This window comes from Drosophila hydei, unplaced genomic scaffold, assembly GCF_003285905.1.
Source record: "Drosophila hydei strain 15085-1641.00,03,60 unplaced genomic scaffold, DhydRS2 tig00008116-arrow-pilon, whole genome shotgun sequence".
In the NCBI taxonomy this organism is placed as follows: Eukaryota; Metazoa; Arthropoda; class Insecta; order Diptera; family Drosophilidae; genus Drosophila; species Drosophila hydei.
This window is the reverse complement of record NW_022045829.1, coordinates 467,430-494,310: the sequence shown is the minus strand read 5'-3', so window position 1 is coordinate 494,310 and position 26,881 is coordinate 467,430. Positions and strand designations below refer to the sequence as shown.

Here is a 26,881-nt window from a genome sequence, read left to right as displayed (position 1 = left end):
TGTATCTCTTAGGTGTACGTCTATTGAATCTAGTTAGTTCGAAATGTAATCTAAATCTAAATGTCATAAAAAGTATGAACAAAAAGCCGAAGAAAACAAGAATTTCATCATCATTACTAAGTGTATGTCTGTATATATATTTATGTATTTATGGATTGGTTGAAATGGAATCAAATTTTATCGAAATCATTGAAATTGTTTAGCAACTAAGTGAAATTATTGATAATGTTTAAGCAATAAATCAATTCTTCAATATAATTCCTTGAATTTAAAGTTCTTAATGGGAGTGAAGGGGCGTAAATTTGTAGTTGCATTGTAGAAGATATTTGAATGTATTATAAGAAAACCTCTTTGGTCCAAAGGACTTTCTAGTTTTGAGCACATCTGTAATCCACTCATTGTACTATATACTATATATACTATATACTATTAGAGATCGTAGTCTGCCATCTGAGTTTTCGATCTAAATATATGTGTTTTTCTCTGACTTAAAACCAATTTTTAAGTTCGCATTTTTCAAATAGATTCGATCAAAGCCTTAGAAATTTGAGTGAACATAAAAATAAATTTTAAAAATATTTTGCATATTTGTAATGCTTAAAGTATTATAGATATATATCTACAGCGATATCTAACCAGATTCAAAATATAATTATAATTATATATATTATTTTAGGCAAATTTTTTTTTAGTTTTTGAACTGTTTTTGAAAATATTAAGTTATAACATTGCAAATTTTATTTTATAAACAGACCTTACTAATTTTTTTTTAACTTTTAACTTTTCAAAAATTTTTAGCTGTTTTTAAATTAATAATTTTTTTGAATTTTTAAAAATTTTTTGGAAAACTCAGATTTACATGCGAATGCCAGCTAATCACAAATCAATTGATACAACTCACTGAAATTTCCGTAAGCTATTCTATTGCTTATAAATTTGAAATAAAAAAAATATAATTGAAAATAGAATTAACAACTGAAACTTTCACCTATCATAGAATTCATTCAAAACATAATAATGAATAATTTAGCTTAACATGAACTCAATTTGAAATTTATTTGTAGACTTGAAATAACTAACACAAGTTTTACTGTGCAAGTTTTAAGCTCACAAGTTGCGAATTTTGTATTTCCTATGCAGAGTAAAACTCTAAAGTTAAATGCAGCCTTTAGAAATTTATATCTTTGAGTGACTTACATTTGACTAGAGACTGTCTAAGCTGTGACTTGGCCAAGGCGTGTGCAATTCGAAATATGCAAATTGAGTTCAGGCCCCTTTTTTAATGAAAACAATTAATGCTGCATTTGCTGAAGAGGCGGACGTCTTAATGGCCGTCAAATCGGCGCAGCACACGTTGAATTCTCGCCATTTAATTAAAGGTGAGTTGGTTGGCCACTCCAGCATGATGCCTCATCGCATTTACATATCACTTTGATCTCGAGTATGAAGGATTGTCTGGCACCTCCAGCCCTACTATGATACTAGCTCTTGACTTGGTTGCTCATAGAAATGCAACTGCGACGTTTATGTGGCACAGACAGCAAATGGCTTAAATCATTTTTCTGTTAACAACAATTTGACTTACAATTGAAAATATCTTTTCTTCTGTGAAGCAAAAAGACAAAGTCAAAAATATTTGAAAATATTTAGTATAGAAAATCGCATCGAAATAATGAATATATCAATAATATACTAAATTAATAAATGAATGAATAAATAATATATGATATGTTGCTTATGAGTCCGAGTATTTCATGTTTCATTTGTATCTTTTGATCGAGGCAATTTCTGTCTTACGTGACAATATTTGATAAGAGTCTTTTAAGTTAGACCCAAGGACTTGGCTACATTTATGCAGATATTTTGATACTGAGTGGGAATATCCTTTCTCGCCTGTCTTCAGTATCATCGAGCACATCTGAGACTGATTGGCTAGGCAAGTTTACGTGCTCGGGAAAACTATAAAATATAAAAATGTAATTAGTTTAAATCAGTTCATTAATTTATGTTGAATATCTTTAAAATGCGAATGTAGATCAAATTTTGTTAGTTGTTGCTAGTTATAAATTAGTTGAAAATTTATAAAAAAAAAATGAATAGAACTACGGAAGTCCACTATTGTTGTTGTATTGAGAATATTAAAGTTATCGTCGCTGATTGCGTTTTCTAATGGCTATTTTATGCGACTATTTTGTCAGCTCTTCCCATATATTTTCAAAAATATTTTATTTATTTAGATTTATTTCAAACAGAATAAAACAGAAAAAAGTATTGTCGGACTGCAGCTCGAATGAGATGGAAATTATTCATTAAAAGGAGAAGGAAAAGAAGAGGCTATTCTGATGAGGAATCGAAAAAGGCTTCTGATAGCTTGATTATAAGTATTTAACAATTGGTAAAGAGTAAATTTGAATATGAAATTGATAACAACAATAATAAAACTATAGAGATAATAATATGTAAGTATGTAACAAATTTTTCTTTATAAATAATTTATTTATATTCTCAATATTCTGAAAAATTAAAAAATACATATTTTAAATAATTTAAACTGCATACATGGGTTATACATGGTAACTTAGAAGCCGGAAGTAGCTGACAAAGCACAGCTCCAAGTGAAAACTAATCATATTTTGACAGATCAATATCAATCTCACTTAAGCCCATTGTCATCATAAGAAGAAGAAGAAGAACAAAAATAAATATATCAATTATCATCATTTTTATAATTTATTCATTTCAAAGCTCACTTGATATACTCCCTTGCCCTCACTCGCTCTTCTTATAGGCTATAAATATTGTGAAGAAGTTGCTGCATGTGCTGCTGCCACTTCAGTTGACATATCACACACAGTTCTTGTTGTTGTTGTTGTTGCTGTTGTTGTTGCTATTGCAATCCACTGTGTGTCGACCCTCAATGCAATTGCTGGCTGGCTATGAATAATTTAAGCGAAATCAAATATTTTATGCAAATGCAAAAAACGACTGCGAATGCTCTCTATCTGCGAGCATATGCCTAAGCAGACCGCCCACTGGCTCTTCGTACCACCCACACATGTCTATGCCTCTGTGTGTGTAAGCCTTGTGCCAAAAAAAAAAAAAAACAAAAAAAAAAGAGATGAGAATGACTTTTGACACCGCCTCGCGGCATTCTTTTGAAAGCCAGTTGGCTGATGACGACGACGATTTGTATCTGCGCCTCCGCCTTGTCGATGTCAAAGGCCAACCCCCAATTCTGACATCGATGGCCCTTAACATTTTGTCATGTTGTCCGCGCGCTGATTTGATTTCTTTTGATGTTTGCTTTATGCACGCCCAAACGACCATTCGAGTGGCATTTCGCCACAGGTCCAACCATCCAGCCATCCAGCCACCCTTTCCATCTGTTCCATCCAACCATCCAACCATCCGTTAGCCATCAGCATACATTGACACACACACAGAGACACAGAGAGACATCCGCCTTATTTGGCTAATTGAAGTCCTTGGCTATTGCTGCCCGAAAAGCCACAGCTTTGTAGATCTTACTCAGATAATCTCTGAATCATGAATCCTTGACACTTCTTTGCCACGAGCTGACGGCCGCATTAATTAAGCTAATTAAATGATATGTGCTCAGTTAGCTAAATAATTGCTCTAACTGAGAATTATATCTCTAGAAGCTTAGCATATTTAACAGGTAAATAAAACTTAATCAGTTTCTAGCTAGTTTTAAGAGTCTTTGTACTGCTTATCGACTCAGCTGAATGGCTATATATGAACTTAGCCAGTCTTATATGAGCTTATCAAGCGCTTAGGGAAGGTAAATGTAAATATAAAGAAAATGTTTTTAAGGTTTTAACTGATTTTTTAATTTATGTTGTAAGTTTTAAGCGATAAAAAATGAATTAAATTCGTATCATTTTATTATATTAATATAAGATTTTACGCATACTTTTTTATATTTTTAAAATATTGTAAAATTAGGAATTTTAGAATTCGTCAAGTTTGTAAATTTGGATATTTCATTTGTTTTGCTTCATTTCTGTTTTTATGTTAAAATTTATAAAAGATAATAAATTGTTATAAAATATGCGATTTTTTTATCTTTGAATATTTTTTTCATATTTTTATATATGTTCAAATCTCATTTCTTCTTTATTTAGAATTTTTATAAATATCAAAAAAAGCGTAAAAGCTCTAATAGTTTTTGCGAGAATAAATAAATAAATAAATAAAATATTGATTGAAATAGATCAGTCAAAATAATTTATATATTTTTATTTTATATGTATATATATGATCAGGTAAATTCTCAGTTGAGTGGGTAACAATATTTAAAAAAATGATCTTTAAGAAAAACACAAGAAGCTGCATTAAAGCTGAGCTGAAAAGTATTTTAGCAGCTCAAATAAGCCAAATGTTTTCTTTGAATGTATTTGATTTCAAAATTAATGAAAGTATTCAGTTTATGTCTTTTCGTAGTTGCCGAAGATAATATCAGAAATGACAATGATAATTTTAGACCCTATGAAATGCATATGCCAATAATATAAATAAGAATTTATATTTAATTATCTGCACAAATGAAGTTGTATCTAGGAGGCTTTGAGTTTATTTTCGAACAGTTCTCAGCCATCTTCAGGGAATCTACCAGCTAGACTTCGCCTTCCTCTCGACAAGATAGTCATCAGAGCATGTTGACAATGACAAAACATGATTGTTGTTCTCCCCACTTCATATTCTGCAATTTATTGTGATTCGATGATGGTTGTTTATTATGTCTGGCAAATTGTTTACAGCGCATAAACAATTTGAAAGGCGCCATTGCTGCTTCGATTGGCTCCAAATGTCTTGCATTATTATTGCATATATATATTAATAACTCATATCGGGGCTAGCATCTGCGACACGCCCCGCCAGGCCCAGAGAAATTGTGTACAAATTGTGTCAATACAACTCGAACACGAAGCAACGAGCCAAACAACGTGTCTCATTCAAGCGCGTTTAAGCACTTTGCCAGCAACAGCAAAAAAATTATAATCCAATTCCATTGTTTAAGAGAAAGAGAGAGAGAGAGAGAGAGCGAGATGAGAAATGTATCACCTACTACAAGCTACAGCGAGGGGGGCAACTGGATGCTGGCTGGAACAATGCGAGATGAGCGCTGAGAGATGAGAATGAAATGCTCAAGTGTTCGGCGCATTCGGGCGTAAATTGCAGCATAATCTCTTCCGGATATGATTACGGTCTTAAGTGATCCAAGCGAGGCAGCTGGACGCGGCACACAGAGTGAGCGAGACAGAGAGAGAGAGCGAGGGAGGGATAGAGTGAGGTCACATTGTTGCCTTGCTGTTGTCATCTTGTCATCTTTGGCTAAATGCTGTGACCTATCAGCTTTGTATCTTTATCAGCGCGAGTGCAATATGTTGTGATTACAATTTTCATCGTAAAAAGCTAAAGCTGCATTTTCTCATCTTTCACAAGGCACAAGGGCTGTTTTGTCTTGGGCCCAAGTGCTCGGTGCTCGGTGCTCGGTGCTCTTAGCTCTTAGCTCTTGTGTCTCGCGCTACGATTATGGGCATCCAGTAAGTATGTGGGCGTAAAACACTTAGTGCTGCACGAGCGTGGTACGTTGTCAACAACATGTTGGTATTGTTTTTAATTGTGCCGTTAATTGTCGAGGTGACGACCCATCCCATCCCCCGGCCTCCACTGCTGCTCACCTATGACACGACCCTTCCTGCGAGTGTATTAATGCTTGGCAACTATTTAACATGACCATGCGGATGCATTGAGGATTAGCAAGTCTACCTATTCGAGTTGAAACAGATTGGCATTATTATATATATAGCAAGCCGACTGGCCAATGCCCTGATTGCAAGGCAAATGTTAACTTGACTTGCCTGCAGTTGCTGTTGCTGCTTACCTGCTGCTTCTCTTGCACCTTGGAATCGGGCGTTATCCCTCATTAGCCTTAAATATGGAACTCTTCTATATGCTCCAGCTCATCACTGTCAACAGACTCTCCATCTGCATAGTACTAATAATAATATTAGTAATAATAATCTAAGCAGTAGCCACGCCCCACAGTGGTACCCAGTAGGCGTGGCTAGCTAAATTTCCAGCCTTGGCAGACTCCAACGGGGTTTTCTTTTCTGTTATCTACTAATTAATATATATATAAATCGTTTCGCAATTGCTTTTGACTAGTAATTGGTGGGGGAGATGCTCATAATGGATGCTGTTGATGTGGTTGTCAAGCAAAATCGTAAAGCTAAATGCATAAAAGCCAGCCCAGCACAGCCCGGGCCACATTATACTCAGTCTATATGTGTGTAGCATATTCATGGCCTGTCAGGCAGCACAAATGGGCAGCAAGGCGTTTTTGTGTCGTGGTGTGAAAAAGCGTGTAAGGAGTTGACATAAAGCCGACGACTACGACTGGCGACTGGCGACTGGCGACAATGGGCAACGGGGCAGGATGGTATCCCGGATCGCTGCGAAATCTGCATTGGAAGCTGCTGAACCGAACTAATTGAGCCGCGTTACATCAAGTTGAATGCATTTGAATGTGTTGCCCGCCGAGCATCATCATCAACAACAACAACAACGGCAGCAGCAGCAACGAGAGATCATCGCTGTACATTGCCACAGCTTCTATCTATCTAGTCAGTTCACTTCAGTGTGGGAAATGGAACAACTGCCTTGAGTCTTTCAGACATTCAGCTACACTTGCATAATGTGTTAAGCATATTCGTGCCCGCACTCACCCAGACACAACATACAAATAGCAAGCCGAAATGCTTAGCTCGACAGTTCAGGTCTTAGTTTGCTAACATAACATTTTCAAACAAATATTTCTATGCATTCGAAATAGAACTTTGAATGCCTTTTGCTCGAGCTGTGTTAGAAGAGTCTAACTAGAGAGCTCGCGCTAGTTGAGCTGATTGAGTGGCCCAGTCATTTGGGCAACTGAACAACGGGACTCTCCTGCCGGAAGTCGCTCAAATTCCAATCTAAAACAAGTTGAGACTCGGGTCGGCAGTGTATGACTATGAGACCAGCTTGTTGATTTAGCCTTCTGTATTCAGTCTTCCAGCTTCCATCTTCCATCTTCCACTCCCAGCGGCTGCGGCATCGTCCATCCCAGCCCCAGGGCCAGCGGCCAGGCCCCAGCGGCCAGCGGCCAGCGGCATCGGCCATCGGCCAGCGCCATCGGCCACCAGCGGCAGCCTCCATCGGCCATCGCCCACGGCCAGCGGCCAGCGTCCATCTTCCATCTTCCATCTTCCATCTTCCATCTTCCATCTTCCATCTTCCATCTTCCATCTTCCATCTTCCATCTTCCATCTTCCATCTTCCATCTTCCATCTTCCATCTTCCATCTTCCATCTTCCATTCCTCTTCCATCTTCCATCTTCCATCTTCCATCTCATCTTCCATCTTCCATCTTCCATCTTCCATCTTCCATCTTCCATCTTCCATCTTCCATCTTCCATCTTCCATCTTCCATCTTCCATCTTCCATCTTCCATCTTCCATCTTCCATCTTCCATCTTCCATCTTCCATCTTCCATCTTCCATCTTCCATCTTCCATCTTCCATCTTCCATCTTCCATCTTCCATCTTCCATCTTCCATCTTCCATCTTCCATCTTCCATCTTCCATCTTCCATCTTCCATCTTCCATCTTCCATCTTCCATCTTCCATCTTCCATCTTCCATCTTCCATCTTCCATCTTCCATCTTCCATCTTCCATCTTCCATCTTCCATCTTCCATCTTCCATCTTCCATCTTCCATCTTCCATCTTCCATCTTCCATCTTCCATCTTCCATCTCCATCTTCCCATCTTCCATCTTCATCTTCCATCTTCCATCTTCCATCTCCATCTTCCATCTTCCATCTTCCATCTTCCATCTTCCATCTTCCATCTTCCATCTTCCAGCTTCCAGCTTCCAGCTTCCAGCTTCCAGCTTCCAGCTTCCAGCTTCCAGCTTCCAGCTTCCAGCTTCCATCTTCCATCTTCCATCTTCCATCTTCCATCTTCCATCTTCCATCTTCCATCTTCCATCTTCCATCTTCCATCTTCCATCTTCCATCTTCCATCTTCCATCTTCCATCTTCCATCTTCCATCTTCCATCTTCCATCTTCCATCTTCCATCTTCCATCTTCCATCTTCCATCTTCCATCTTCCATCTTCCATCTTCCATCTTCCATCTTCCATCTTCCATCTTCCATCTTCCATCTTCCATCTTCCATCTTCCATCTTCCATCTTCCATCTTCCATCTTCCATCTTCCATCTTCCATCTTCCATCTTCCATCTTCCATCTTCCATCTTCCATCTTCCATCTTCCATCTTCCATCTTCCATCTTCCATCTTCCATCTTCCATCTTCCATCTTCCATCTTCCATCTTCCATCTTCCATCTTCCATCTTCCATCTTCCATCTTCCATCTTCCATCTTCCATCTTCCATCTTCCATCTTCCATCTTCCATCTTCCATCTTCCATCTTCCATTTTCCATTTTCCATTTTCCATTTTCCATTTTCCATTTTCCATTTTCCATTTTCCATTTTCCATTTTCCATTTTCCATTTTCCATTTTCCATTTTCCATTTTCCATTTTCCATTTTCCATTTTCCATCTTCCATCTTCCATCTTCCATCTTCCATCTTCCATCTTCCATCTTCCATCTTCCATCTTCCATCTTCCATCTTCCATCTTCCATCTTCCATCTTCCATCTTCCATCTTCCATCTTCCATCTTCCATCTTCCATCTTCCATCTTCCATCTTCCATCTTCCATCTCCATCTTCCATCTTCCTCTTCCATCTTCCATCTTCCATCTTCCATCTCCATCTCCATCTTCCATCTTCCATCTTCCATCTCCATCTTCCATCTCCATCTTCCATCTTCCATCTTACCATCTTCCATCTCCATCTTCATCTTCCACTTCATCTCCATCTTCCATCTTCCATCTCATCTCATCTTCCATCTCCATCTTCCATCTTCCTTCATCTTCCATCTTCCATCTCCATCTTCCATCTTCCATCTTCCATCTTCCATCTTCCATCTTCCATCTTCCATCTTCCATCTTCCATCTTCCATCTTCCATCTTCCATCTTCCATCTTCCATCTTCCATCTTAAATCTTCCTTCTGCTTTCTGCTCCTTTTTCCCATTATTTTTCTTCCATCTTCCCTCTTCTACCTTCCCTCGTATTCTTTCTTCTGGGAGAGTCTCTATGCCGTCGAGTTCAAGCGCCTGATTTCCTCTTCGTAACTCTGGTGGAAGAAACCTCCACCAATTAGTGTCCATGCCGTGGCTTAGTTCAATATTGATACAATTTAATTGAACCCCAATGGCTGAAAATGTATCAATGGCACTTTCCTTGGCTTTGGGTCAACAATCAACTGAACAGCCACGAAACGAAGTATTGACGGTCTCCCACACGTGCATTCCAGTTCGGTATAGTCCCATTGAATTGCCTGCCACATATGGTGGCGCAAACAGGGGGTATCAAGTTTTAAAGCCAACACGCACACCAGCTCCAGTTTGAGTTTGAGTTTGAGCATCGCAAAGGGTGTTCATTGCATCACCTGCTGTGCTGGTCAGCCCTTTGATAGCTTTAATGAAGCTAAATTTGCCATACACCAACTGTGTGACTGCCAATTTCATCTAAATTGCTATTGAGTTGTGCAATGGAGTCCATTGAAAGAGGCGAGGGGGAGTGGCCAGTGGCCATCAATAATGAGCTGGGTCGATCTAGCCATATGTATCTTTAGCTGCAAAAGCTGAAGACTTTCAATGTTAAATATATTATTTTGAATACCATTTTATCGATAACTATATATAACGTCAATAATCGATAGACATGTTTGAATGCCATTGAAACAGCAAAGTGGATCAAGAATTCACTGCAAAAGCTGAGACTTTCAATGTTAACTAAATTATTTTGAATACCATTTTATCGATAACTATATATAACGTCAATAATCGATAGACATATTTGAATGCCATTGAAACAGCAAAGTGGATCAAGAATTCATTTCCTATAATCTAGTGTGTGTTTGATTATATAAATTAGTTTTTAGATTTGATAAAAACACGGTTAGAGTTGCACGACAATAGATTTTTATTAACCATGTTTAATAAGGCCTATTATTCTTAGAAGCATCAAGAATATTCGTACAACATCAATGTAAATGTTGAGTGCGGCCAAAATATAATCAGATTCGCTATACTGATTACTATGCCTTCCAACCATTAACTGTATGTCATACACCAAGTACAAAGAGAACAACAGCAGACCCAAACAAGCATATATCCAATTAAGAACTGTACCGCCTATGAAGCTGGCCAGAAGTCCTATACCAAAAAGTATTATTCCCGCCACACATAGATATGGGCCATATCCAGTAAAATCACATGGCAAAAACAATGCGAAGAGAGTGAGGCACGTGCAGAGAAGGACCGTTATTCCCAAAGCGTACAGAATCTTCGGAGGTAAACAATGAAAGAGGAGAAGGAGTAACCGACTTCATAATACCGGTTCACGATCCCAAAATAGTTTAGTCTAGCTGTATAGCTGTGGCGCATGTAGGTGTATACGAGTTGACACCGGTGTATATAAATCTGAATATATTTCAGATCAGATCAGATCAGACTTAGCCTCAAATATTATCGGTTAATATTCGATTACTTTCAAAACTTTCTTGAACAATCTTAAGTTTCATTTCATACAAACTGATGGAGAGACGGATGAACAGATAGGCTGATAGACAGGCAGACAGACAGACAGACAGACAAACAAACAGACATCGCAACAAAGCTATACACTATGCTTTTTGTTCACTTCTCGTAAACGACTATTTACGGAACTTGAAGCACTATTACTCACCAAATTGATTTCATAATAAACTGTCACACTGCAGACCAGAATAGTCGCAAATATAGTATACAGAAATAGTAGTACAGAGCCGACAATTGGATGTCGTGCAAGGGATCTACAACAATATAATATAAAACTGATGACGATCATTCCACCCGTTCCTATATAGCACATATACCAGTACTGCAGAAAAAACGATTTCGCTGGATCTATGAACAGGACTCCGCAAGTAATTGCTGCAGTAAACGCCATTTGGAACTGAGAGGATCGAAGCGTATCAATTTCTAAATATAAGAATCATTTTGAGAAATTCCTCTTACGGCAATGATTGTGAGGACTTTACTGATGAAGTGACGCCGTGTCCCTTCATCGCCCCAGTCTGTGCCTTCTGTGTGATCCTCATCCGAGTCATAATTAACGCGCCGCATTTCGTATTCGTTGTGTTTCTATGTCTTGTACTGTGATTTAGTATAAAGTCTATTGTATTATTGTATTGCGTATAGTTTTTCAAGCTAACTAGATTATATGTTATTTGTATACTTATATGTATATACATATATGTACAACGACAGATATGCTAATTACCTGCTTTATTTGTCACTAGCGAAATATCCTTAGATCACAACGCATAAGGCCAGCTTCGTGATTAAAATCGATCATCAAACTTTACTGTCTGGCCATAAGTTCAGAATTTGATTTTACATACAATTTTTTGACACATCAATAGCTTCGGCATGGCATAGTATATACTTAATCTGTGTGGCTTAAGCATTTCAGTATCATATATAGTTCAATATAAATCGTTAAGGTTAGGCAGAAGATAACACAGTATTCTACCCTGGAACTATTTGAATATGAACACAGAAAAGTAAATTTCATCCAAATTTGACTACATCGGTTCGGATCTCTTGCATAGTTTTTGATTTATATTGAATTATTCTAATATAAAATCCATCTAGAACAGTTTATTGCTAACTGATGTTTAGAAAAGTGAAATTTCTTGACTGCGTGGAAAACTTGCTTAAAATAATTTCCACAACACTTTCTGTTACAAATGTATCAAAATAAGATTTGTTTGAAGAATTCACTGTACCCAGCAGTACAGCAATAACTTAGCTTCCAAAATCATTTGACTGTACCTAGTTCTACTAACGCTGGTAAAAACAATTGTAACTTTGAACGAACTGTAAAAGCCAGCTTCGACACATGATATTTCAAATAAAATGTATTCAATTTAAATTTAACATTTTCTACATTTTGTTTCTTAAAAAAAAAAACAACCAAATATGTTGAAATTTTGTAAACATATTTGACTTGTAAGCAGAAGCAACGAGCTGCTCTCGTATAAACATTTAAGAAATTGTTGGTCCCTCTTTTAGTGTCGCTGCTAAAAATCATGTTATTTATTTTATTTCATAGTCTCACAATTTATAGATTCGCTTTTATACTAAGTAAATTCATGTTTAGTTTGTGTATAGTTAAGTGATTAATTCGGTTAGGGGTTGGCCACTGCCCAAACATGGAAAACACATTTTATATGTAATATGTGCACACATATGTACCAAATGTGATATTTTATTGCATGGGTCGAGACGAGGTTTTAGAGTCAGTTGCACCCCGAAGCAAGATAAGTGTAAAATTCAATTTACAAACAGCCTGGAGCTTGATATTATTGTTAGTAATAACTAACGGAAACAAAGATGAAAATACAATGTTAATATTTTAAAAATTATGCATTTGTTTTGTATTACTTTCGATCAAATTACAAATCTATAGTTTTTCTTGTGTTTTGCTTTTCTTTTTTTTGTTTTATAGAGTGAATAGCATTAATGGACATAAATAATGTTTTTAGGGTTTTTGTTCTATAATAGGTTAAGTTAATTTTAATACATTTTCGTTTAGTTGTAAATTATTGTAATGTTAAATTGTAGAATATATATTTTAAGAGTTTTAGTTTCAATGCTTAGGTATAAGTGCTTCAAGTAGAATCAAATAATTAAACTTTAATGTACACAGAACAGAGTTTATAGATTGTATAAGAGTATATATATAATAATAATATTTGTGTTAACAAATTATACAAATCTTCAAATTCCGTCAACAAGTGTTTTGATGCCTTGTTGAATTATATCTGTGTTGGCTTGTTTATAAGGTAAAGAATCGCAAAATAATTATTAGCCATAAAATATTTTGCATTTTTTTTTGTTTTTTGCTAATTGGTGTAATCATATGTTGTATAGTTCTATGGCCAATTTCTTTTTTGACATGGAAGAGAAAAACAATTGAATTACGCTTGGACTTCCGCCGACGTAGACGCAGACGCACGTAACTTAAATAACACTTAACAAATATAAATTGCTTATAGACCTTAAAGCGCTAAGAATTCAATTCACACTTTACAAAAGTGAATGAATCTAGACCAAAGCAAAAAAATGCACGCTCACAAATACGCAAAAATACTTAAGAGCTACAAAACCTGACTAAAATATAAACAAAAAAAACTGAACCATTACAATAACTATTAATGTATATATATATATATATGAATTACAAATAAGTTGGTATTTTAGTTTGTTGTTTGCCATTTGCCAGTTTTAGTGTTTTTGTTTTTGTTTTGAAGTGTTTAAATTTAATAAATATTAGTTCTGTTTTAATCCATTTAGTTTGTTTGCTCGTGTCATTTGTCATTTGTTATTATCATTAACCTAATATAAACGCTACACACTAGGAGTTATTCTCACAGTCGTCGGGTTTGTGCTTAGTGCGTAAATTGCTCAATAGATCGGCACAGTTATTGACCATCATAAGATAATCGCCATTCTCCAGATTGCCTGTTCCTGATATCTGTTCACGATTGTTAAGTTCTCCAATATCTGCTCCACCTGCCCCACCAATATTATAGCTTGGTCCTGAGGGCGATTTCTCGTTTTGTCTGCAAATTTCAAAATGTGAACATAAGTAAGTCGATAATTTATTGGTTTCCAATTCGATTGTGGCTTTACCGATTGTGAGTTATACTGCCAAGCATATTGCGGGACATAATCACAGCGTTTTCCAATTCCTTTAGTAGCAACGAGTTCTTCAGATTCGCGTGCAGCTGCATTGCCGACTGCGTCGTCGTGTACAGCTTGTTGATCACATTGTGCACCAGGGCCTCAGCTGCAAATATAGATTAGAATTTGTTTCAATTTCTTGTCTGTTTATTGATATTGTGCAATGACTGTCGTTTGTCTAGAGTTGGACACCAGCGTAGTCTCCAGAGCATAATCTCCAAGTATGTCGACAACCGTTTTACTATCCACTATCTTATTCAACTGCATCAATTTATATTAGCTTCATTCACAATTCGTCACATTTTCTCTTGATTTTATACGATATTTAACCAAATTATCATTTAGTCTGGATTATTTTAAAGTCATCTACAATCTTTTACACCTTTCTCTTCCCTTCATATTTCACTACTTACATTCAGCAGCTTCGTAGTCATCGAGTCCGCCAGCCCGCTGCTTGCCCGCTCCAGCATTGGACGCGTTGCTGTTTACTTTGCTCTTGTGATCGAAGCCCAGATTGCGAGGCCTGGGCGGCACCACAGGCTTATTGCCTGCTGCGACATTGGGTGTCTCCTCCGAGCTGGAGTCGTCTTGCATATTGGTGCCTAATACAAATTGATATTTAGTTAATTGTTCAGTTCACATTAATTTAGGCTTAGTCAATAAATTTACCACTGTTGAAACTTGGAGCTTTGCGTCGATTGCTGTTGGCGTTGGGGTTTTTGTTGCTGTACTGTCGAGAGGTAGCTGTAAAAGAAAAAGAGTAATTAAAATTTAATGTGCGTCAGTTTATAGAGTGTGCGTTAATGCTCACAGTGTGGCTTATTAAAAATGATATATAACTATAACTATTTTATATAGATGTAAAGGAAATATTTGAATGATCTGTCGAGCTAGTTATGTTCTGCAGGAAGTCTTTGATCTCGTATATATTTAAGCATTTCCCAATCTTATTCTCAACTTTAATAAGTACAGAGCATCTCCTAGTTGATCACTCAATTAAATTCATTCCCCTCATTTGCTTATCGTAAAGAAAAACCCACCAATGGCTCCACTGGTCCGACCTTGCCCACTGCTCGCGCTGCGCAATCGATTGAGGTCCTCTGGCTCCGAATCACTCTATAAAAATAATCAATTTTAATGCAACTGGAAGCATTTTGGAACATATAGAAAATACTCACGACAAGATTGAGCACATTCATGGAGTTGCTGGACGCGCCCAGGGCTGATTTGCCCTGCAGACTGTTGCGTTTGCTGGCCGAACGAGTCACGTTGCCATTGCGATGCTGAGCCACTGGCTTTTGAGGCGTGCCATTGGCTTTGCTGGCTGCAGATGAGATGAGAGCAGATGGAAGAGGCGATTAGTGTTAGCTAGAGAGACGTGATGGGAGTTTGTCGTGGCGCTTACGCTTGCCAAAGTTTCCCATATGCAGATCACTCAGCGAGCAGGCGCGACGAATGGACGACTCCTCAATGGGTATGGGATTGAGCAATTTGGGATTACCTGTAAGTAAGGCGTACACGGTTATTATTTAAAAGGGGTTCACATGCCGGGGCTGGTGCTACATGAATTAACTCTGTGCCGAGAAGCAAATAAAAATGCGTGTGCGAACAAATAGAACTTATATAGTGAGAGAGAGAGAGAGAAAACAAAAACTGTTTGTGGTTTTTACAACATCGAGGCTCAAGCGCTCAAACCTTGTAGACGATCGCTGATCCGGCCCTGCTGAGGATCGCTTTTAGCATTCATTTTATCACCGTCCGCAACGAGATGTATGAATTCATTGGCATCATCATCATCGGCGATCACCTCCTTGGCCAGCTCCACGTCATTGCCATTGTCATTGCCATTGTCATTGTCATTGTCATTGTCATTGCCATTGCCATTTCCATTGCTGTGCGTGCGATGGTAGCCAAAGTCCGAGCTCTCCAACACATCCGGCAGGCTGCAATTTCTGCGTATGTGACGCGCGTACGCGCACAGATCCGCATCACTGGAGAGCATCTGGTCGGCGAGTTGCGACTGTTGATCCTGGGCACGGGCCAGCATATCGAAATTCATTGTTAGACTCTTCACATAGCCCTTCTCCTTTGAGTTGCAGGCAAAGGGACGCAAGCGTGTCTCGGTGGCCTTTCTTATCTGCTCTATCTTACGCTCCTCCATGCCTATCAATTTCTCTATGATGTCTATTTTCTTGGCTATATCCTGGCACTGATGACTGGTGGAGTTGTTGCCGCTGTTGGCACCACCACCAGAGCGCTCCACATTGTCCATATTCTTTTTGTGCTTGACACGTTCCTGTTGTATGTCATCGACTACAGCTTGCAGCTCGGGCTTTTTATATAGCTTCAAGCTTTGCATGTTCTCCATATTCTCGGGCGCGTTGCCGTTCTCGGCAAAGAACATCTCGAAGCTACGCTCGCCGCCATAGTCGCTGGGCAGACTGCCCACCAGCGGCGCCTCCGACTCCACCTCCGTCTCGGACTCGATTGCATTGCTGTTGACATCATTGAGGTTCGCCTGCTCCCTCTTCGCACTGGGCGTATACTTGATTTGCGAAACGGTGTTAAAGCGTACGCTGATCTTAGGACGTGATTTCTGTCGCACGCTCGTGGCACGACGACTGCTCTCATTGGTGTCAAAGCGCGATACCTTCTTCAGGCAGCTGTGCGTAGCCAAGGCGCCGCTGCTCACAGAATACCTCATGGCCGACGCCGTGGGCCGCTGTTGCGTTCGCTGCTTTTCACGCTCAAACTTCAGCAAATTGTGCTCGAACTGACGCACCACCGTTGCCGTTCTAGAGGTGCCCACGCTGGGCTGATTCTTTTCCACACTGCACGTTAGCGTCGAGACCAGATTCTGCGGCTTGACTGGTATAGGTGGCTTCGCCTTGAGTTGCTTGCGCACAAACATCAACTGATTGTTCGATCGAGCTTCTGGCTGAGCTTGAGACTGCGCCAGCGGATTGGAGTTGCGCTGCTGTCGCTGCTGGGCAAAGTCCGTGCTCAGGCTTTTATTCACGCCCGAAGTGTATTGCTTGTTCTTGGAGCGCATGGAGGGTATGTGCTCCGCAGCAGCTGCAGCTGGCACTGAGGCCAGACGCGGATAGGTTTTCGAGCTGGGCAGCGGATTAAGCGGCTTCAGATTGTAGCCAGTGACATCGAAGCTGTCGTAAGTAGCTGCAGAGGCTGCTGCGGCTGCCTCCTGGCGCATATAGTAATCGAAGCTGCCATAGGCATTCGGACTGCTGCCATACGACTTGGAGACGGGTCCATGCAAAATAAAGTTGCGTATGCCCGCATGACACTGCATGGCCTGCAGCGGCCTCTGCGGATCAAGCGAGGGCTCGAGCGGTGCGCTCTTGCAATCGCTTTCGTCGGAGAGCACGCTATCGAGACTGTTGCAATAGCTGCCGCCATCGGAGAGCAGCGACTCCTGGCTGAGCTCATGCGGCAGCTGGCCGGAGCTGCTTAGGAAAAAGCTGGCACTCGAATGTCGCTGGGTCTCCAAGAAGCGAGCCTCCTCGAGCCGCTGCTGGGTGTCGGCAAACTGCTCCGGCTTCAGTATGTCTGAGAGCGAAACTTTGCGCTCACATTGATAGATCTCCCTATAGACATAGTATTGAGCGCGTGGCGGAGTCGCAGTCGGTGTCGACTTGTCGCTTGTGCAGTCCATAGCACGCAGATTGGCCGGCATGGAGCAGGAAGCGGGCAGTGCCGGGTATCTCGATGGCTCATCAAGATCACCATATTTGCGCGTTATTTCATCAATCATCTTTTCGGTGTCCGCATGAATCATATCCAGAATGGTGCGTGCATCATCGGCATAGACCGAATGCCGCTTGGGCTCGACGGGCGCTGCTCGCTCCGCTTCCATTGACCATTCCACCTCCTCGTGCACAGGCGAAACAGGACACGATTTATAGTGCTTGAGAATGCTCGGAGTGCGTCGATTGTTGCCCGCCGGATTACGTTTGACAGCACTCGGTCGAGGCGTGGTCTTTGCTTGGGCCTGTCTCGAGGTTAAGTAAGTGGCAGCGCCATGGCTAAATGGCACGCCCGGCGGCGGATGGATCTGGTGAACGCCCACATGATGCGGATAGGGCGGGTAGTGCTGCTGCACTTGACGCATGGTCTGAAAGTTTTGCTGTAGCTTCGACTTGGACGCGGCGCTATTAAAGAACTGCTGCACAGAGCAACCGTACTGCTGAGGGTACTGCTGTTTCGGGGTTGGTGGTTGCTGCTGATGCGCTACAGTTGTCGCACTTGATCTAATATACTGTGAATTATCGTGGGAATCAACTGGTGGGGTTATTCAACAAGTTCAAATAGCAAAAAACATAAACATGTGTTCAGCATTTGTTTCCAAATGAATTCATTTTACCAACATATTTCGGGCCATTGTGAGCGCAATAGGGGTGAGAGAGACAAAGAAATGGAAAAAGAGAGAGAGAGAGGGGAGAGAAAGGGCGAGGCAAAGTATTGCAAGAGTTGACGGATTAGCCTACGTTTTGTTACTGTTCAGGAATACATCAAAGCTAGCTCCAAACTCGAGCGACCAAAGCGACCGATGCTTACCTGGCTTCGTATAGCGCGAGGCTCCCGTACTGCGTGAGCCGTCGAAGTTTGCCGCTAGGCTTAGATCTGATATGCTATGGCTGCCACGCAGTGGTCTATGGCCCACCTGTCAATAGAGAGAGAGAGAGCGAGAGTTAATTATATTAATTAATAATAATTATTGCTTTTTAAGTGCATATGCTGGGCATTATGAAACTTATCTGTTGTTAAACAGCGATTTGCTTAGTATTTTATAGCATTTTATGATGTTAAGATGTAACTATGCAGCGTAAGCAAATGTCAACTTTAATTGTCAGTCAAGCAGTTGACACTTGTTAATCAATGTCTGCTGTAATATTTAGTTTATTTTATGATCATTCTAGGTAAAATCCTACCTCATCACACTATATATATACAGAGCATTTTGACTAGTTAATGCTATCTATAAACTGATAGAGCGAGCTGTAAACAACTTAATAAATTATTTATATCCTTTCAAAACAAATAAACTTTTAGTGGGGATATTCAACAGGCTAAAAACTTGAGCTAGCAAACTGACAGCCGAGTAAACAATTTACACAAATTTATATAATTAATATCTGTTTAAAATTACTCTTAAGTATTCATAAGAGCTATGCTCAATGGGTAAACAAATTGTTGTACGAAACTTTAATATAAACTTGATAGAGAATGAAAAATACTAAATATCATAAATATAGAAAATTTGTTTAGGATTTACTAGAATATGCAAAACTAAAACATACAAACTCTGGTCAAGTATATATATTATTCTTAACTTAATAGAAAAGCTAATCACAAATATTGCTGCAGAAACCCTTTTAAAGGGCATACAAGAAGGGAATATTTTAATTTTACAAGAAAACCCACAATATACAACTCTGTTTCTTTTTTTTAATAATTCTAAATATATATGCTAAATGTATTCATTAAGTTCATTATGAATATGGTTTGTGGCGCACTTTGTTATAAACTCTATAAGCAGTTATGTATAGAATGAAGCACTATAATGAATGCAGTTATAGAGAGAAGCTCAAATGTGTGTGACAGAGTAATTTCTTATGTTATCTTAAATTAAGCCATTTAACAATTATTCTATTTTATCTATTCTATCAAGTGAAACTGAGTGTCATATTCTCTTTATGTTTCCATATGCACAGAAGTTAATTTTCATGATTTCTTGGCATATTCTCTCATCTGCCAACAATCTAACTAATAAGTCTCTCTAATAATTGCCCGTGCTTCTAACATAAGGGCAACATATTTACTCGAGACTAATATAGCTATCATAAATATAGCTAATTATCCCTTGAAAACCTGTTCAGTTACAGTTACAGTTTAGTAATAATTGCAATTATTTATTAATAAATTATTTTGTTTTCGTTAAATGAAATGCAAATTTTGTGGAGAACTCGGCGTTGTTGAATGAGTATGCAATATAGACAAGGCAAGTATCAGTCGTAAAAGCAGCAACAAAAAGTAATTTAGTTTTTAACTGCGTTTCAGTTCTCACCTCAGCTATGGTATTTAACTTTTTAATGCCATTTTTGTGCGTACCCTAAGCATTTAAGTTTGTTTTTGTTTTGGTTTTTGTTTTATAAGTTGGGTTGACATTTGATTCATAAGAACACATAAAGAAAACAAAACAAAACAAAATGGGAAATAAGACATAAAAACAAAACAAAACCGCCTGAGATATTCAATTGTGAATTCCCACTCACATTCTCCAGCTGCTGTTTGACCTTGTTGATGACCTGCAGCAGTTCCTCTTTCTTGGTGCTCGTGTATGACTTCGTAATGGTAGGCGGTGCTGAGACCTTTCCGTTTTCATTGTTATGCTTGGCGCTGATGCTGCGACGACCTGCGACGTTACAAATGAAACCAAATTAGATTTAATATTAAGGAGGAGCACGTTAGGACACGCTGCTTACTGCTTGTGCCGCGCTCTAGCAACGTGCCAGGACCCTCGGGCAGCGCCGCGTGTAGAAAGCTGTTGCTGGTTTGCGGCAGGTTCTCCGAGCTGCCGCCCAGCGTCGAGGCCAACGAGCGCTCTGCATTTTCCGCACTGGGCGTTGAGCCCTCATCCTCAGTATCCGATGTGCCAGTTCCTGTGCCAGTGCTCGCCGTGTGGGTGCTGCCATTGCCACTGGCCACCGTGGTCAATTGTAGGCCGGATTTCTCAAACTTCTGTCGACGCACCGATTTACGCAGCTCTTCCTCATTCATGGCGGTCACCTTGAAGTCACTGTGCATAAAACAAAATAGTTAGCATTTTATTGTTAAGTTTTCATATCATTAAATTGCCCTATTGCGAGAGTCTAATAAACTTGCTTAAGTTACTTTGAATAAACAAAACCATAGTCGAAAATGTTCTCAAGATATGCTGTTCAAAACGACTTGAACTATGTATGCACAGCTCTATATAGATCCGAGTTAATTGTAATCTGTCCACCTAGTCAGAGCCGACCTTAGAGCATGTCACACAAAAACGACACAGATGAAGAATCTGCATTTGATGTGCTTAATTCGAATCTCAACCATTCCCATCGTTGCCAGCACAGCCCCCAAACTTACGTTGGCGTGCTGGGTGCCATATTATTGTAGAACATGCCATGATCCGAGCTGGTGCGTTCCCCATCTGATATATCCTCGATATCGCCGTCATGATCGTGGCTGTGCGTATCGAAGCGCATGCCAGGCTTGCGCTTGTCGAGCTGCAGCCGCTGTTGAGCAACGCTGCCAGCAGTCGGAGTATTTGTGCTGGAGGTAATAGTTGAGATGTTGGAGATTGTGCCATTATTGTTGCTGCCAATGAACTTCAGCTCTCGTCGCGTCTCCATGCCCGAGTCAATTGATGAGTCTTCGCTTAAATACGTCTGATTGTACATGATGTCCTTGCTGGAGGCGCTATTGTAGTCGGAGGTTGGTATATTATGACCGCCAACGGAAGACACAGTGCCCAGTGGACTCTCCGAGTTGGAGCGCATATCCTCTGTTTCCAGAGCTTGGCTGCTGCGCTGCGCCCAACGCCCACGTGCGCGTGGCGCTGCCACGCCCAGCTGTTGACTAGGCGACGAGCTCAAGTTGCCCATGGACGAGGCTGCATGCATGGTCGCAGATGACAAGGCGCTATTGATAGGCGTGGGTATGGACAGAGCGCCGCTATCCGAATCGGCCGCCTTACGCATAGCCCACTGTGGCAGCTGACCCACGTCGGACAGTCGATACGCATGGCGATTGGCTTGCTGTTCCTCAGCCACTACAAACTTGGGCGGCAGCTGTTGGTGCTCAAGCTCGCTGCTGGGTGACTCCACCACGATGGCATCGGGCGGCGAAATTGGCGCCAATGGACGCTGCAAGGGCGCAATGCCCGAGCGCAAGCGTTGCTGGGACATGCGCGCCTGCATTGTGACAATCATGTCGTGCGGCACCTGCCAAATGAAGATGCAGCCATCGCCACTGGCCGAAATCAGATGGCGACAGTCATTGGTGAACTTGAGGCCCGTCACCAGTTCGCTGTGGCCGTACATGCGCGCCATGCACTCGCTGGAGTAGTAGTCATAGACGGCGAGCGTCTTGTCCGTGCAGGAGGTGGCCACGTAAATGCCGCTGGGATCGAGGCTTAGCTTGATCAAACTGCCCTCGTCCGAGTGGGAGCCTTTAAAGGTTTTTGTTTGCTTCGCATTCTGCGTGCCATAGACGCGCACGTTGCGATCTTGACAAGCAGTCAGAATATGTTTGGCATTCGAATCGACTTCCATGTCGTATAGCGTTGTCTTGCCAGAGGTGTTGGTGCCGCGCATGAAGATGTTGCCCTGGTGAACAGAATGATTTAATGATTTAATCTGAAATCGGATAAGAGTAATGCACACTTACCTGAAAGCTTCTAAACATTATAGACTTGTCGGCGCCGCAGCTGATCATTTGAAAGTTTAGACCAGAGCCTACAAATTTGATGGAAGTGATCGATGAGCTGTGGTCATCCAATGTCTGAAGCAACAAATAGTTTTGCGACACATCGAAGACGTGAATCAAACGATCGCGACTGGCACTGGCCAGCAGCTTGCGCTCGATCTTTTCATTTGAGTACTCCAGGCACAGCACTTCTGACTCATGCGCCTCTATGGTGGTCAAGAGCTTCAGATTGTGCAGACTGTAGACCCGTATGTTGCCACATCGATCGCCGCTTGCCAAGTGCTGGAGCTCAGGACTAATCTTAATGCAGCGCACGCCATTGCGGCCGTCATAGCTCGAGTTGCCCACCTTGTCGAAGAGCGACGAGCCCTGGTCTTTGATGTACTGCAAGTCCTCGTCGCTGTAGATGATCTTGAGTAACTCTTTGGAATATATGTTTTTGCGATATATCTCATTGTTGGCACAACTGTCTAAGCCCCACACACGAATCGTGTCGTCCGACGAGCATGTGACGAAACAGTCCTCTGGCAATGTTTGCGAAGATTCACGCTCCACATTATATGGCACAGTCTCCACGCCCCAAATGCACGTGGAATGATAAAGGAATGAGTGGGATTTGCCCACTCGCGATATGTCGCGCAGATCCCAAATGTAGAGCGAGTGATCGTTGTAGACGCAGCTGACCTGGGGATATCAAATACACTTTAGTTCTAGTTGCTCTCGACTGGAGTTGAAGCTCATACCTTGGAGCGCTGCTCGTCAAAAACCATGGCAATACAATCTGGGAACTTGGCTTGCTGGGGCACAGACATAATATGATTGATCTGTATACCCTGGGAAACGTCTACGCCCAGGTAATGTGTTCTGGGCAGCGTCGTCACATACTCCAAAGTGGAGGCATTGAAGATGCGTATGATGGACTCGGCACAGCCAACAAGTATGAAGCGTTCGTTGACGCAAATGCAATTGGCATTGCTGGTGCGGCATTGCACCCACTTGTCGAGCAGCCGTCTCGAGCTGAACTCCACCAGGTGACCCTGCCGTGTAATGGCATAGGTGCTCTCCGAGCAGATGCCCTTGCCGCAGGCGACGGCACAGAAATCATTGTCGCGCAGATCGCCCAAAATAGCACTGCGTCCCATAAGTGGAATTGGATCTTTGTACTGTAAACGAATTCGCATTACTCTCAGATCAGTTGTCGTTTATTGTGTTATGTTACTCACCTTGCGTCCACCCTCCAAGTACCAGTATTTGACATGACGATTGCCCACGGTGACAAAGTAGCTGCCATCTTCGGCAAAACATACTGCTGCCACCTTGGAGCTAATCTTGTTGGATGCCATTTTAAGATTGGCGCGCCAATCGAACACATTGACAATCATGTCGTGCTGCGAGCCCACCGACACCAGGTACTTGCCCGTGGGCGAGAATGCCTGCAAAAGTGGAAGTAGTGCAGAAGGCAATGAAATACAAGTAGAGTAAGGCAACGGGCAGCTGTGGACTTACCACACAGGTCACGGCGTATTTGTGATCTACGAACTCGGCAATAACTGTGCCGCCGCTGCAGTGCTCCAGATTGCCATTGGGCGTCTCTAGTTCCCAAACTTTGATGGCAGGATTGATGCCGCACTCGCCGGTGGCCACATAGCGACCGCAGCGCGAGAAGGCAACTGATGTGAATGCTTTGCGGGAGGTATTGACCAGATAGGCCTGTGTATGACGCTTGGCATTGAACAGGACCACAGTGCAGCTGTACAGGGCGAGAAGCAGCAGCAAAATATATATGAAAATATTTATATTTGGAATATGTGTGCGCTGTGAGCACTTGAGAACGACCATGGCCTGGCTCTAGCACACAGCGTGTGCTCTATGCGCTTCCAGCGAATCGTTTCTCGAATTCCATTCAATTTTGGCTTGCAGTATGGCAAAACTCTTTCAATAAAACTGTCACTAATTAATTAGTTAGCTATTAGTCATTGGAAGCCCACACTGAACTCACAATTAATCAAAAATTTCGATTTTATTTGAGTGTTTATCCTTATTAGGGCCGCTTTAAGCGCTGTCATAAAACTAATTTGAGTGAAGGCTAAAGCATAAATTAGCTAATTCTTTAGCTTATATTCAACTTGAGTCAGCGTTTAAGAGTTGTCTAAGTTCAAGGACTTACCCTGCAGGATAGGCCAGCAGACCACTGACTGGCGACACATCGAGTGCCGCATTGCTGCAAACAGTTAGACCCAAGACCCTTTTGAGTTTTATCTGCAATGAAATAGTAAAAAAAAAAACATAAGTATATGATATAAATATTACAAATATATACACATTGGAGGAAAAAATAATAGCATCACACAGATACATCTATTTATTGATAAAAATACATTTTTGTAGATAATTTTGCGAGTAGTAGAAGTCACAGATTCCGTAACTGCGAATGGCTGTAGCCTACCACTTCAAAGTATTGCGAAATTCAATAAAAAACTCTAATTTATTTTAACACTTTTTTATTTCCAAATATATATGGCTAAAACAGCTAAAGTATTTGAACAAAGTACAACATTTCAAAACAATAACTAAGTAAACAAATACTAAATTCCATTCAAGGCAAACTGTAATTCGCATGATGCTATGCATTAAGTTTTATGTATAGAAATATTAAGTATACGTCATACGAAAGAAGATAATAAATGCTTGGCTTAAGCCTTGCTAAAAGCGCTAAAATTCAATAAATAAAATAAAAACTCAAAATCTTTTCGCATGAACATAAAGAACGTTATTGACCCACATTTAAGGCGGCCAGAAATATATAGAATAATCCCAAATCATCTATACTCAATGGAAGACTCAGGCGTAAGACTTCATGTATATCGCTTCTGTTGATACAAAGTGTGTGATGTACATAATTGATACATATGTGTGCTTGTGGCTTAAGGACAGGAAGTACGAGTCAAGTGTTTTAATGGCAATCGTGACGCAGTTGCACAAGTCAGGCGGCATGTCCATATATACATTTATATAGAGAGCGAGCTATAGCTTTCGATACGTGTATGTGGGCGAGCAGCTTGAGGCACTGCAAATCGCAATACCAATTAAATAGTTCAAACAGAATCGAACAAAAACTCATTAAACACCCGTGGCATGATTTTGCGTCGCACTCAGGGGGAAAGAGAGGGAGGACAGGGAGAGGGGGAGATATATCAGACACCTATCTGAGATCATCTGGTTAGCAGAATTCAAGAGGAATGTGAGAGCCTTTGACTTGTTTGTTTTTCAAAGTCAGTGCTTAAAAAATATATTTATTTATATATATATATATATTTATTTATATATATATATATTTATTTATATATATATATATATATTTATTTATATATATATATATATATATATATATATCTGTCTATATATTTCAATCGCTTGTTTTACATTTGAGCTGCCACCAACGCAGCTACGAAATATTTCTCAATGCAAAAGGTCGTTGTGAACCGGTTTATTCTAAAGCTATTTTCAGCTATTTGCATTCGTAATGATCATAATATGCCGTGAAATTGTAAACACTTTGTGCCTAGCTAGAAAATTGAAATGTGAAAAAAGAAGGCGGGCAATGAAAAGTCAAAAGGAAAGCGTGCTTAAAATATAGACATTCCGTACGCAGTATAACTAAAACGAGGCTTTGACATCCGCGCTACATATGACGCTGGAGAAATTTTAATGAAAACATTATAAGTGACCAAACAAATTATGCTGTGACATTTTGCTGATAAAACAATGTTTAATAATGGAAAATAGCCTGAACTTGTCAGGCACCTTACTCTGAGAGTAATCAAGTTTACTAAGAAATTATGAAATATATTTAAGATCTTCATTGTAGATAAAAGTATCAAAGTTTCCTTTAGCAAAATTTAACACTTCCTTTGAAATTGATTGGATGCAAATGCTCTGAGGCTGAGAGTTAACGAACTCATTTGAATAGCAACAAAAATGATTATAAACCAATCCAGCGGCAAGGTCGAAATATGACCTAACAGAACAGTTTTATGAAACCTGTTAAGGTCAAGTCTAAGATCTTCTCGCCTTCAAAAATTATATAAAATCTTATATATCGTCAATTCGTTACAGCTCTCGTATCATAAAGATAAAGAGCTGTTCATTAACATATATTCCCTTTTTTGACAGTCTACCTTTATGAGTTAGATATCAATAGTTATAAAGATAGTTACACAGTTTAACACCTAAAGATACTTCTATTGATACACTCATATAGATTCATTTTATTACTCTCTTTAAATTCAAGTTCAGGCTCAGTTTGAAGCTAATTATGAGATCTGCCTAGCTCTGGGTCGCACGAAAAACATTTGATCAAAATAACAACTCAGCGGCGCAAAGTTTTACTTTACTTCTCTTACCCAGAGGTGGCAAAACAAACAAAAATGTATTTATTTAATGTTCGTCAAGCGGAAGATGCTTATTGT

The 26,881-nt window shown here is 40.2% G+C and overlaps 2 protein-coding genes across 6 annotated transcripts in view; both read right to left on the bottom strand.

The window, feature by feature from the left end:
- Positions 1-10,081: 10,081 nt before the first annotated feature.
- LOC111596311 (protein lifeguard 1) lies at positions 10,082-11,861 on the bottom strand. 3 transcript variants are annotated; one of them, XM_023310472.2, is made up of 4 exons: positions 11,458-11,861; positions 11,193-11,330; positions 10,882-11,130; positions 10,082-10,479 (listed from the first exon to the last, which is right to left on the bottom strand). In XM_023310472.2, the coding sequence occupies exons 2-4, from the start codon at positions 11,298-11,300 to the stop codon at positions 10,120-10,122; spliced, it is 717 nt and encodes a 238-aa protein (XP_023166240.1). In that variant the 5' UTR covers positions 11,301-11,330; positions 11,458-11,861; the 3' UTR covers positions 10,082-10,119. The 3 variants fall into 3 exon arrangements, with proteins under 3 accessions (XP_023166240.1, XP_023166241.1, XP_023166242.1); XM_023310473.2 differs by having other exon boundaries at positions 10,305-10,349; XM_023310474.2 differs by lacking the exon at positions 10,082-10,479 and having other exon boundaries at positions 10,864-10,987; positions 11,051-11,130.
- A 1,588-nt stretch (positions 11,862-13,449) lies between these two features.
- Positions 13,450-26,881, bottom strand: part of LOC111596371 (mitogen-activated protein kinase-binding protein 1) — a 59,727-nt gene continuing 46,295 nt past the window's right edge. For all 3 annotated transcript variants that reach the window (XM_023310569.2, XM_023310567.2, XM_023310570.2), the window contains 16 exons: positions 24,580-24,671; positions 23,919-24,162; positions 23,636-23,845; positions 23,156-23,575; positions 22,374-23,096; positions 21,072-22,312; positions 20,429-20,742; positions 20,219-20,358; positions 18,501-18,606; positions 15,331-15,426; positions 15,104-15,249; positions 14,966-15,041; positions 14,595-14,669; positions 14,339-14,527; positions 13,875-14,031; positions 13,450-13,804 (listed from right to left, as the gene is read on the bottom strand). In XM_023310569.2, the coding sequence (XP_023166337.2) occupies positions 13,597-13,804; positions 13,875-14,031; positions 14,339-14,527; positions 14,595-14,669; positions 14,966-15,041; positions 15,104-15,249; positions 15,331-15,426; positions 18,501-18,606; positions 20,219-20,358; positions 20,429-20,742; positions 21,072-22,312; positions 22,374-23,096; positions 23,156-23,575; positions 23,636-23,845; positions 23,919-24,162; positions 24,580-24,671 (4,437 nt within the window). In that variant the 3' untranslated portion in view covers positions 13,450-13,596. The remainder of the gene's footprint in view (positions 13,805-13,874; positions 14,032-14,338; positions 14,528-14,594; positions 14,670-14,965; positions 15,042-15,103; positions 15,250-15,330; positions 15,427-18,500; positions 18,607-20,218; positions 20,359-20,428; positions 20,743-21,071; positions 22,313-22,373; positions 23,097-23,155; positions 23,576-23,635; positions 23,846-23,918; positions 24,163-24,579; positions 24,672-26,881) is intronic.